This window comes from Lepisosteus platostomus, chromosome 7 (genome assembly GCF_059453375.1).
Source record: "Lepisosteus platostomus isolate fLepPlt1 chromosome 7, fLepPlt1.hap1, whole genome shotgun sequence".
NCBI lineage: Eukaryota > Metazoa > Chordata > Actinopteri > Semionotiformes > Lepisosteidae > Lepisosteus > Lepisosteus platostomus.
In genome coordinates, this window is record NC_142617.1 from 41,916,740 (window position 1) to 41,930,125 (window position 13,386).

At 45.0% G+C, this 13,386-nt stretch overlaps 1 protein-coding gene across 1 annotated transcript; it reads right to left on the reverse strand.

Annotated features, from left to right (window-relative positions):
* Nucleotides 1-5,036: 5,036 nt before the first annotated feature.
* On the reverse strand, nucleotides 5,037-10,997 carry ppp1r15b (protein phosphatase 1, regulatory subunit 15B). The gene is made up of 2 exons (XM_088640471.1): nucleotides 7,033-10,997; nucleotides 5,037-5,271 (listed from the first exon to the last, which is right to left on the reverse strand). Exons 1-2 carry the CDS (start codon nucleotides 8,968-8,970, stop codon nucleotides 5,080-5,082), a joined length of 2,130 nt encoding a protein of 709 aa, XP_088496597.1. The 5' UTR covers nucleotides 8,971-10,997; the 3' UTR covers nucleotides 5,037-5,079.
* Nucleotides 10,998-13,386: the final 2,389 nt, after the last annotated feature.

The following is a 13,386-nucleotide window of genomic DNA, read 5'->3' on the forward strand; positions in this document are numbered from 1 at the left end:
GGCAGGATATGCAACAGAAACTAACAACAGACTCTGACCCATAAAGTTACAAATCACACTTTAGACCAGGTAGCATAAAATACAAGGGATTTTTAACACATATCGCACTGTACTCTGTTCGTGATCAACATACTACCACAGAATGTTACTAAAGCGTCTACAGATTCATCATGGCATTCACAACAACCTTGGTCCTCACCTCATCTCTGCGGAGTGCTTTATTCATATTCTACAGAGCTTCAGCTGAGAGGCCTGACCCAAGCGATAGCTTCAGGTCCGGCTGTGTTGAGGGTGGGTTGGGCACACATGCCTCTAAGATGTGCTGCATAGTTTCCTCCACGATTACCAGCGTCTATAAAATATTTATTAGACCTTCGTGAATACAACAGCCCATGAAGTATGACCATCCAGGGCTAGTGAATTCACCTTGGGACAGTCCGCTCTCAGTGGAAAATAAATCATTAAACAGTCTCTATCTGCATGGAAGATTCTTCTCACCCTCTTTGTTTGGTACCAGGGACCAGCTCCACCTAAATCTTCCTCATCCGACTTCATTACTGAATTAAATCCAGTCGCTGTAACTGCCGCTCTCTGCTTGTCTCAACAAGGGATAACACATATAGATCGTCATATATTTTATAAAATTCCCTTACAGTTGGCGAGTTTCTGACAGGCGCTGATCCCTCCGAACCCCTCATCTTCACCGGTATCAGCCGGTGCCGGGTATCGGCGGAAGCTGACCCGGATCCGAAGGCGGTGATGGCGGACCGACGCGACCTCTCACCCCACTCAGCCTCGCAAATCGGAACCCCACCGAGGATGACAACTTGGAGGATAAATATTTCTTTTTTTATCTTTTATTCCCCCACAACCCTGTACCGGAATGTTACATTTCAAAACTGGAACCATCTTCGAAGCAAGATAGGATATAACAACATTGCAGAAAGTAAGACTAAAGACTAGCTCAGGATAATAATCATATGAAAAAGAGTACTCGATTCGGTGCAGTGGCAGTCGTATCGACACCATTTTACTTTGCGAACATTGTGCTGAAGCGACAACGTTCACAATTACCGCGCTTCAGAAAGCCGTGTTGTCACCATTTAATAGCACACTTTATACATCAGTCTGAGTGCAGCGCCCTCTGGCGGAACTCTGTGCTCATAGATATTTTAGAAAACATTTTTAAAGGTCTACCAGCAACTGCAAGCTATTTAAAAAAAGGGGGTTACTAAAAACCGTACATAATCCTAGTTTTTAAAATATTTTTTTTTCGACCGGGGAAGGAAGTGTTCTTGTTGCAACCTGTTCCTGTACAAAATGACCCTTGTAATTGCTCTAGAAGATTTCTCTTCTGAAACCTAATCGATGGCACTTATCACTAAGCACAGCAGATGCTGATTATGAAAATGCCAGATGACGTCTGTGTTTTTTAAACTACTATTCTATGATTGTTAGCAAGTCCTTGCATTTAATTGGTGCTCTTGAAAACACAGCTGCACAACAGATCAGCTACATGAGTGAGAAATTGCTTCACCAGTTCAATCAGGGGTATCTTTAAGGAGGCTGGATTGTACAAACCCTGAGAAATATAAGACAAACATCAGGGTTAACAGCCCTACTCTCACAAACTGTGCCATTATATGACCTTATAGTCAGTACCCCAGTTTAATGTGTCTAATACAGGACATTTTGTACATCACAGTGTTCCCAGTCACTGTACTTAGACATTGGTGTGGAAATTGTGGTCCAGAGGGAGGGAGTGCCACCTACTGGCTCATCTGGGAGCAATAGCAGCAACTTGAGATTCCTACAGGGTCTCCCGCCACCAGTACTGACCAGGCCCAGACTTGCTTCACTTTTGAGGTCTGCCCACATCAGGCTGCAAAGTGGTAATACTTTCGTGACTGCCGTAAAAAAAATAGTTTTAATGTTGCATTTCCTGATTCCTGCCTGTCAATACATCTTCACAGCATCCATCCCTAATCCAGCGTAGCTTTTGACCCCTACCCTAAAATTGAACAAATGTCACACTACCCTGCCTACACATGTAACCCATTGTCAACAAGCTCTACCGTTACATAATACTGATTGAAAGCCAGGATGATTTTGTGATGTCAATCATAAAAAGAGACCAAGTAAAATGGGATAGAAAAACTCTGGGTCTTCATAAAGATGATCAGATGGACAGACATGTATTTGCTACTGCCTTGCTCTTCTTTAGTACATTGTTCTATTCTCAGGGGTTGGTGTTAAGAGACATTTGAGGCAGAATGGTAAATGCTAGTTGTGTTGTGAACAGGCTCCTGGGTGCATTTAGATTCCATTTTCTTCTCCTACAGAGCCATTATTTTCTCATTTAGTGAGATCGTTAAGATGTGGATGGAGAATGGCAGGATCCTTTCAAACTGGATAATATCTGCTAATCCCCAATAATCCCCTGCCTTTTTACTTGTCCACATTTCATGTGTAATCACCCTGACCTCCACAGGCACAGCTGTGCTTGTTTTCCTGTTTTTATTTTCCCCCTGTATTGGAAATAATGTTTGCAACCCCACCCCCCACATAGAAAGTTGCTGTTTCTAGGGATTAAAGTAAAGAAAAAAGGAGCATGGACATGTTTTACTCAAGAATCAAATAAACAGGCTGCATTAACCATTACCAAACCACCACAGACCCCATCACATTTGAAACATGTATAAACACCAGTGACCAGTACCAGGGTCCAGCGTGCACTGCCCCTGAGCACACCCCTGAACACAAAGCAAAAATCTATCCATTACAATAACGACACTAAAATTACCATCCTCATCACTTTCAAAAAGGTGACAACTCCACATGTAATTTGAAACAAATTTATTAGTATACTGATTAATTCTGAATATATATATATATTTGAACAGAAGCAGAAGAAAACACCTAAAATTAAAATTAGAAAACAAAATCTGCAACAATTTTTTCTCTGGATGCAGAAAGATTTACAATATGTGTTTTACAAAAATAAATTTAATAGAATTTAATTGCACTGAATTAAGAGCTGTAAATAAGAGCTGTATTAATAGGTTCTATGTCAAACACTGCCATTTCCCCAAAGGTTTCAGGGAACTATGCTGTGCAGTACCTCACCTGTTCACACCCCTGGCTGCCACGCCCCCTCAGTTAAATAAGTCATGTTTACACAACTATCTCCAAGGAAGGAGAAAAAAAAGGTTCACCACAACAGTAAAAAAGCCGAAGATAAAACCCCTGTCCTGTGAGCATCAAATAAAACTTCAATATCAGGAAAACTATTAATTCGGCACTTCCAGCAAGAAACTTGGCAACTGAGAGCAATACAGATATGCCCTGCAGGCACAACAGGTTTGAAAGGCAGGCTCACGTTCTGGAGAAACACAAAGCAAACTGCCCTTCTTCCCCTCTTGTGGTACAGAACTGAAAAGGTGGCCTAAAATGACTTTTTACAGCAGGAGATACATTGCCCAGTGTGCTGTACACCTCCTCAAACACTGTGGCATCAGATGTTTAGAATACTAAAAGAAATTCAGTCCGAGAACTCTGTCTCGCCAACATCTTTGGGTCTTTTCCTTAATACTGTATCCAGCGGTGGCTCTGCATGTTCCATTTACACTGTAAAAGGACTACGCACACCCCCCCCCTTCACCCAAACGCGCCTTGGCAGCCCATTACTCGCTTGCAAAAAAAAGAAGACATTTCAAATCGGCCTATGCTAACAATCAGTTGAAAACTGAAGGTGCTCTCCCGACCGCAGACTGAGTTCTGCAGTATGATGCAGGTGTCACAGGTTTGAGCCTGGGTCAGGTCGGCAGCTGAATGTGACCAGGATTCCCTCAGTGGCAGCGCACAACTTGCCTCCAAGGCTAGGGGTTACAACGACCCTTGGAGCTTCCTGGACAATCGCAGGCTTGTCATAATGTAGAAGTTCAAGTAGGTACCTGCGGCAGCTGCAAAGGAACAGGTAAAGGTTTATCCCGTGCTGAAAGGAAAAGAAAAGAGACTGTTTCAGCTGTGGGGTCTTCTTCAGGTATGTTCAAGTTCACACCTGAGGAGGGCTCCTCAGCCAGAACATTGCGGCTCTTTTGCTTTAAGCATGAAATAAACCTTTACTTGCCCCTCGACATAATGTAGGTGAGAGATGCATCTCTCCTGCTAACCAGGACTGAATCTCCTGCATGAGGCAGCACAGCCTGTGATGTGCTGAAAGAGGACTGACTTAAAGAAGGGCCACACTTCCACAGTCTGTTGTGTAGGACTCATCCTGGTACAATGCGGAACTACAGGATGGCTGTAAACTGACACTGAAGACACAATATTGACAACACCAAACTGGATGAGTAGGTAGAATGAATTTTTTTTAAAATATTTTTGGGAAGAATCTTAAATGAAGGATAAGCTACATTCTTCAAGGTTTGTAAAAATAATGGAAAAAAGGAGAAACCCTCCTCCTCTGTTAATCCAAACCTCTGCCCTGAGACTAAATCACGTGTCAAGTGAGAATTTTAATCTATTCCCAAATCGATTTTGTTTTCTAATCCCACAGCAAATTAATTGGCTTAACTTCACTGAATCGCCTCCAGGCAGTACAGCCTGTAGGCATATATTACAGTATAGATCTTCTTTCAGTTAGGTGTCGGAAAACAAATGGAGACACTTGATATTTATTCTTCACCCGTGTCCCCAGGAAGGCTGGCAGCAGAGGTTATTAAAGACGACTGACTGCATGGGGACAGGCAAGCTAGCGCACTAGCACTCCATACGGCAGCCAAGATACTAGACAAATCTGGAAAACAGGGGACGTCTGCAGATTGGAACTCTGGGATACAGAACAGGGGTGTGAACACAACACAATGCACTTCAGTCACCACAGTTCAATACAAAGTACAAAACAGACAACACTCGAGAGGGACAGTGGAGTGCTCGGACCAGGGTCCTTGGCCAGCAACCCTTTGTTGTGTTATCTTGAGAAATTCAGCTCTGGAAACTCTTGTCACCCTGAAGTTAAAGGAATGAAGTCTGTGTCCCCTTCTTTCATATTTTTATTTAGAGTCCGAACAGAAAAACTCAGCACTCCAAATGCAGCCTCCTGGAGACCAGCAAGCGGAAGGCTGGTGTGAGGCAGTAGCCGATGGCATCCTCCGTCTCCTGCACACGGCGCAGGAATCGGCAGCGGTCCCGGGCGAACTCTTCCCAGGGGCCACGACGATCTTCGTCACAGCTGGCATAGAACTCCTCCACCTCCTCCTCAAACCTCACCTGCCACAAAAAACGACAACACGGCATTAGAGCTCCCAGAGTCCCCATGTTCAACAGGTAAAGAACAGAAGCACAGAAGTGCAAAAGCAACTTATTCTGTAAGTGTCTTGAATGTGTAGGTCAGCTCCACCCTCATCAACATTCCCAAGCTCTCCAACCTACCAAACCTAAAATGTCTGATCTGATGTCTAACAACCCCCCTCAAACCAGGACCAGAAAAGAAGGGCAAGGCTATTTCCCAGCCCTAGTAATTGTGACTAAAGCCTAACACAATGCAATGAGTCACTTATTGTCAGATATAAAAGTACTAAAAATTTACATTGACATTCACACATTGAAATATTTGGACTGCTTACATGTTTATTTCCTGAAATGACAACAGACTTTAGACTGGAGTCATGTGCATAGTCATCCTAATGACTAACAATAGACCTATCTTGGGTGTTGAGAGTGCAATATGCCTGCAACCTGTGTGTAATTACATTAACAGCTAAAAGATAAGAACTCCCTCAAGACCTGTAAGTGGCACTGTTGCATCAGCTGGTTGCACCGGTGAAGTTTCATGCATTTACATCACTCCCACAGCATTCCTACAGTGCACAATTATATAGCATTACCTACGCTCTAAAAATTAAATGCTCACCGGACACGTGTACTTGTGCCTGCCTCAGCATTCTGTCAGTGCTCCAGCAGGAAAGCGGTAAACTTATTGGCATCAGCACACGAAAGGATGCAAAACAGGAGAGCTAGACTTGCTCAACTTCTTCACATCAACTAAACTAGGCTTCCAAGTTCATCCTTAGCCTGGTTAAAGGTGCACTGGCATCTGACCCACACCTCTTCCTCTTTCAAAATGTTTTCATACATTTTGCCAAGTAATATATCCTTAGACATTACAATGTTCTTATGAGATTCTCTATACAAGACTGAGACTGAAACTCATGAATGTACAGTAGTCTGTAAAAAGTATGTCAGCTGGGTCTAACTGTTAAACATTTAAACTTTTATCAGCAGAGTGAAGCAGAGGTTGGGGCTCTGGATGGATAACTGGAAGGTTGTGGGTTCGAATCCCATGTGGGGTTCTGCTGTTGTATCCTTAAGCAAGGAACTTCACCTGAATGCTCCAGAAAATATCCCATCTGTATAAAGGGGTGCAAATAAATTTTTAATAAAAGCAACAAATTTGTAAAACTACTAAAAAAGTAAAGCAGAAGGCAAAAGAACAGTGTTAAACAGACCTGCAATGCCTTCCTGTAAAGACAAAGGATGAAATCTCCTCTGAATGGTTGGACGAATCCAACCTGTCACTCATACTGATGAAATTCAAGACATAAATGCTGGACTACATTCAGAAGGGTAGTCCAGGAGTATATAACCCCACTCCATCTGAGTACCGGACACTCAACTGGATTACCTTTGCATGCAGTAGGCCCAGCTTCATCAGGTAACTACCCCGAGACAGATCAAAGCCTTTTGTGAATACAGTAGCTGTTCCTTTCCAATTCACAAATGCATTTAAAAAGGGAACACTACCGCCACCATGCTTTCTCAGTCTTATGATAGAGAGCACATTGTTCTCTACCATATTAATACAATGACTGTTTTGTGGTTTCAGGTGGCTCATTTGGTTTTCTGTCCACCCTGAAGCACTGTTCCTTCTAGCACCTGTGCAGAGCTGAGAGAGAGCAGGGCCGGGCACAGTCAGGCATGGCGGCTGAAGGAGTTCACATGCAGAGTGCGGAGAGAGCACTGCCCACTCACCTTCTTCCTCTTCACCCAGCTCGCGCCGGTCTGGCCCCTGTCCCCAGAGCCCTCCGAGAAGCCGCTGTCCATGCGCTCCTCGGCCTCCTCCAGCGCCGAGCGGGACGCGGAGTGCGGCTGCTTCCCACAGCTCTTCCCGGGCTGTCGAGTCCTGAGGGGAGCTGTGAAACTCAGGAGGCTGTAGGGGTCCCCACTGCAGCTGAAGGAGCGCCACAGTCGCAGGCTCTCAGCCTCGTCCACACTGCCGCCCTCGTTTTCGGAGTCTCCTTCCAGCTCCAGGGGCTTGGGGAAAGAGGACATGGGGTCCTCCTGGCACTCCAGGACCACTGTGGTTTCCCCCTCTGATGCGCTGGCGTCCGAGCATAGAGCAACACTGGTTCTGGCGCAAGTCTGCATGGCTGCCTTGAAGTTTCTGGGGTCATAAGGGTCCCTATTTCGGCAGAGAGAATTCCAGAGCCTTTCCATTTCTGCATTTGCCTCTTCTGCTGCTCTCTCATCCTCACTATCGGAATCCGAAAACTCAGACGACCCCTCACTGTCGAATCCGTCGTCATCTTCATCCTCTTCCTCCTCCTCTTCCTCGCTGTCCCAGTCCTCGGACTCAGACCCGCTCTCTTCGCTGCAGGGGCTCCCCAGGATGTAAGCGATGGCTTTGTTCTGGCAGCTGGGTTTGGCCAGGCAAGGCAGGGCTGTGGACAGAGGCTCTGGCTCAGATGTCTCCTGGCTGGGGGAGCCCGACTTCGTCTTGGGGTCCAAGGCTGAGGCTGCCTCTTCTGCCTCCCTTCCTCCCCCCTCGATAGTGTCTTTGCCCTCAACAGGCTCCAGACACACTCCCACAGTGGGACACCTCTGCTCCTCAGTCCTACTGTCGTCGCACCCCTGCCCAGAGCACAAAGCCTCCATTTTGTTAAGCTTAGAGCTAAACTGTTCCTCCTCCAGGCTGGAGTAGCCATTATCCAGATCGGGAGTCAAGAGGGCCACCTCACTGCAGGCGGTGGCGGCTCGGGCATCCACAGTGCTGGCGCAAGAAGGCTTAAACTCCAACAGCGGCTTTTGAACGGCGAGGAGAGGTTCTGGTAAGGCCGTTTGGGAGCTAGCACTGTCTGGCTGCCCCTTGTGACCCCGGTATCCAGCGCTTTCGGCGTTCAAAGGGCTCCCACTGGCGCACTGTGCAAACAGCCCTGTCGGCTTGGCAACCGCAGGAGATCCACTCAACACCGGCTGCTGACAGTAATCTCCCCCGGCCAGCATTTCTTTCTCTTGCTGTGCTGCCTTACCCATCAAAAACGACAGCAAACGCTGGCCACTGCTACTACCCGATTCCCAAAATCCACCCCACCAGCTACGCTTCAAATCCGCCGCTGTCGAGCCCGCCGACCAGCCGTCACCGCCCCGGGCGCCTTGGGCAGAGATCACACTCACCAACACCTGGCTGAGGTAATTCCTAGCCGTGGCGATGTAGCCGCTGTCAAAGCTCGGGTCTTTCAAGTTTGCGCTCATACCGGGAGAACTCTCTATCCCCAGATCACGGAGGGACTCCGCGTTGAACCAGGCCAGAGGCGCCGACGTGCTCGAACCCATCCCGGGGCTCCTGTTGCCCTGGTGCTGGTAGTGTAGATATGTCACCGGAGGGGGATGTTCCGTTCGCGGCATTAGCTCTTCTAACCGGTCTAGAAAGGGACCTTCTCCCTCTAAACTTTGCTTAAAATCTCTAGTGAACCACCCTGATGCGCTACCTGAAGGGGTCAAAGTCTGAGGCCGCCCCGGCCAATACTTCTGCAGCAAAGACAGGGCGGGCCTAGAAACCACGGAAAGCACACCAATCCACGAGCTTTCCTGATTCTCCGGCCGGAGAGAGGCCGCACCTAGACCGGCCGAACCTGCAGGAGCCGGGCTCCCCTTGGAGTGAAGTCCGTCAGAATTCATGGTTCTGAACATCCCGGACCTCCCGTCGCAATAGGCGAGTTTCAAATGATCGATTTAAAAAATACAGAGGCACACCTCGAGTTTGACAGCAGGTGCATTTGCACTCAGAATTAAAAAAAAAATCGTAGTTCCTAAACTAAGCTAGGCTAACGCAAGCAAAACTAAAAAAAAAACGAAAATATAAGACTCCTAGACTCTTGTTTTCGGTTCTTCAAAAAACAAACTTCCCTTCCACTTCCAAAATCCCGTGATAATTAGCTATCCGGCTGAGAAGCTACTGCGTGGATTCTAGTTCACGAAGACAAAAATATTAAATGAGCCGGTTATTTAATATTTTCCATTCCTAATCCTAAACCCACAGTCATTTTTAAAGTCTCTTTTTCAGTTTAGGAATTTCTGCAGCTGACGTGACGATTGGCTCCCACTGGCACCCAGTGCACACCGACCTCCATGATGTCGCTGTTCGTGTTGTAGTGGCGGGCGGCGGGGTCGCGCTGCTGTCGGGCTGTCAGCTTACATTCGGGGGCCAGGAGAAAGCGAGAGGAGCCGGAGCACAGGGAGGACGGTAGTAGAAAAGAGCTCGAAACCAGGCAGGAGGTGGTGGAAAAGAAAGCCATTTTCCTTCTTTTCTTCTCGAAGCCGGACTAACCGAATTATTTCAAGCTGTTGCAAAACCTATGGCGGAAAAATAATCTTTGCGGCAGATGCATTAATTTTCCTTTTTTTTTAGTAAGAGCGTCGATAACCTTTGGTAAGCACGTTTGTCAAATTCAGATGGTTCGCATTTGAAAATCGCCGGTGTCGTCTCTTTTTCTTTTTTTTTTCTCCTCTCTCTCTCGCCTAATTCCTTTCTCTGCCTCGTTTCTAGTAAAGAGGATTTCATCAGAAAAGTTAAGGGAGTATGTCTAAAGAGCCCACAGAAGACTGTGCGCAAAACCCAGGGACCGTGGAAAAAGTACCCTGCGCACACCAAAGCGAGAATGTGCGGCGGGTTTGGGAGCGAGTTGTCCGTCTTTGTGTAACAAGGAAACTCGAGTTTGTCCAGCAGTGCAGAATGGATTTGCTTCATGGGCCCTCGTACCTGCTCAAGTAAACCTGTTTAAGGACACCAGCCCACACGGATAGTGGTCGTGCAATTACAGATTAAATTACAGCAATTAATTTTAACTATGATACAATGGGCTGCAGGAAGGACACGTCGCAGCGTCCATAAATTACACTTTTCTTAATCTTGTTACTGCAGTGTTTACGTCTATAACGTCTTATGTTATAGCCTAAATCCCGTTTTCGCTATCTGAAGAAAAAAATTATATCACAGATAATGAACTCCTGTAAAAATGTCACAATGGGAACTGGAAATCCCTAGAGTTTTCTATGTCAGACATATGACATGAGTCTTTTCATCGATTGTTTAAAATGATTAGTTTACAGTTACAGTATCTCTACATTTCTGTTTTAGTACTTGCTTAAATAACAGCGCCCATTAAAAAAAACACCATTACTGATGTATTACATTCACCATGAACCATGGGTAGTTATACTGTGAAATGCAGATTCAACACCTATAATAAGTAAAGACTTGGCTATTTGAATGTGTCATTGCAGTTACACGCCTGTCTGGCAGTGCGGATGCTATCTGCCTGTGTTTCTAAATCTCTTTGAGCTCATGCAGCTATGCCAATCCTTGCACTTCACAGGCATTCCACCCCTGTACAGCAGGATTTATACATCTCTCTAGATCTCCAGCTTGACAAGTTCAAGAAAAGGCTTCACCAAGGGCAATTAGGCAACTAATTAGTTCAATTAGGTAATTAAGGGCTCAGGTGGAAACAGAACCCAAAACCTTCTGGCCCTCCAGGACAGGATTTGTGTTCCCCTGGGTAAGTGAAAGTATAGTTTTCACCTAAACCACTGACTCTCACTCCTGATCCCAGAGTTGCTTCCTGTCCAGGTTTTTTTTCCAGCCTGGATTTTTCATGAGTTGATTTTATTTATTTTTTTTCATTTAATTGGTCTAGTTAGCACTATGTCCAGGTCTTTACTCACAGAGAATTATAACGTACCTATAAAAACCTGGTGGACTGTGGCCTTTCAGCACCAGGAGTGCATATTGCTGATCTAGACTGTATTATATATAGAAGATTCTCAAACAGATCACATATCCCAGCGAAGACGGGTCATGAATTCCGTACTTGTGATTTCAAGAAACAAGGGCTTTGATTACAGTCTTCTTGAAGCACAACATTCTTTTACAGCTCAACAAAGCTTTATTTCTGAGGCTGTATATACTCTGGTGAAATCAACCAATGCAGTAATGTAGATTAAGTAAGATTTATGATTAAATAAGTGAATACATTTGCTTAGGTTGTTCCATATCATTAAGTGCTTGTTGTTCTTTTCAACGTTTTATGGAATCCTGCTGTCTTTTGCTCACCATTAATGATCTCTTCCTTAATGAACACAAAATAATAACGCAACAGTGTCCTTTGGCAATACTGTATGCTTAATCCTCCATTTCATGCTGTATCACTAGTTAACACTAAAAGCTTTTTTAGTCAAGCATTAACCATTGCTGATTTACAAGCTTAATTTTTAACAGCAGTTTACTCTGAAATTTAGATGTGAACAGAACTCAATAGAGCTGGCAGGCCTGTCTGTTATCTGCCGTCACAGCCCGATGCGCAGAGAGGGAGACTGTCCCATAATAGTGTTTTACAGTACATGATGTATGTAAAATGCCCAATAATATGTCTATACTAGTCAGTAAATGTCTATACATGTTGTGTTAATTGTATCTGCTTTGGCAACACAGTAGTTCATAGGTCATTGCAATATGAATTGATTTTGAATTTTAATACATTGCAATGTGGAAAGGCATGTTCAATAGAATATGAAAATCATTAGCACATCTGCTCAGCCCGAGTCCCTGCCAGGTTTCACACTGGATTTCGGTTGATCTGCACGAGCTCTGTACATTAAAAGTCCACAGCTCCTCATCGGAAGAGTGGCCTCCTGTTGCAGTGGAGCGTGTGTGGTGATGGTAATCGTTCAGGCATCTTGTGCAGCTTGTACACAAACTCCTACGCACTCACATTTTTGTTAACACAAGGTGAAGAGACAATGTCACACACATTCTGCACATCACTGTAGTCTCACTAGCCAAGGACAAGGGAACTGGAAGAGCTGGATCAGTATACACAAGGATGCCAACATGGTGACTAGGTGTGCTGCACAGAGCTGGTGGTATGTGACATTGCAAGGTATACCCTGTTGTCTTTGCTGGGTTTGTTTAGTTCCTTCAACAGAGTTTTCTCCTACTGCACATTGTCTTGGTGTGACCTGAATTACAAGTGACAGTACTGATCTGGCAGCCTAGGTAATGTATATAAAAGTCTAAAGACAAAATAAAATATTTTCTTCAAAATATTAATGCATTTGTTTTCCACCTTTAACATGTTGATACTTGTCTTTTTAAGTGTATTTTAAAAGCACCGTTCACTGTGATGTTCCCTGTTTCAGGCGCCTCTGACGAGTAGCATCTTGAACAGATCGCTGTAGCAAAGAAAGATCAGTTAGTGGGACGGGAGACATTTAAGGAGAATCACTGTCAGTGGTTCTTAAACTGCACACTGTCAGCAGTATTGCTGGACCAGTAGTGGCACTTCTCCCCAGAGAAGACCTCAGGCCAATAGCCCAGTACGATGAGCGGGGACACTGTGCTAGGAAGTGCCGTCTTTCAGATGAGATGGACCCCGTCGTGGTAGGTGAGTTATTCCAGTGTGATGGCTAAAGTAGCCTCTGGGCTTGTAAAGGCTGGTCCCCCTCACCTTTGATTCAATTGATGAAATAGTTTTTCACTTCTCTGCCTGGGTGCCTTCTACATGGAGGTGCTGCTGGTGCAGTGTGGCTGCTGTGTGTCACCCAGATGGCTCCTGCACTGCAGAGGGAATGAGCAGGTGACCTACCATCCAGCTCATGGGCAGCGATTTCAGAAGAAGAGCCCTATAAAAATTCAAGTCTTCATTTCAAAATAAAGAACAAGCATCCGTGGAAATGGAAAATAAAGTTATCTATACTATACATCCACTTTTCGGAAAACCTGTATAGTGATGTAACTCTTACCTCACCCTGCCTATCACCGCTTTAAGGCCTACCAGAAAGAAAGAAAAGAGCATTAAGCCCAGCAGAGTCTTCCCAGGATTATCAGGTGGATGATGACTCCTTAACAATATCCTGATCACTAGGGAGATGCAGTTTTTTAAAGGGTTTTATTTTGCTTCCTGCAGCAGTTAAATTAGGTACAGTTATGTTAAATGTGGTATATATTATATTTTCAGTATTAAATATTGTATAGATGTTAGAGGCACATAGGAATTATAGAGTACGCTCCCATTAGTAAAAATAAAACTGTACTCTGGCAATAAAACA

Coding starts and splice junctions, on each gene's coding strand:
- ppp1r15b (XM_088640471.1), bottom strand. CDS start 8,970: ATGTTCAGAACCATGAATTCTGACGGACTTCACTCCAAGGGGAGCCCG. Junction 5,272..7,032: donor GCTGGGTGAAGAGGAAGAAG/GTGAGTGGGCAG, acceptor TTTTTGTGGCAG/GTGAGGTTTGAGGAGGAGGT.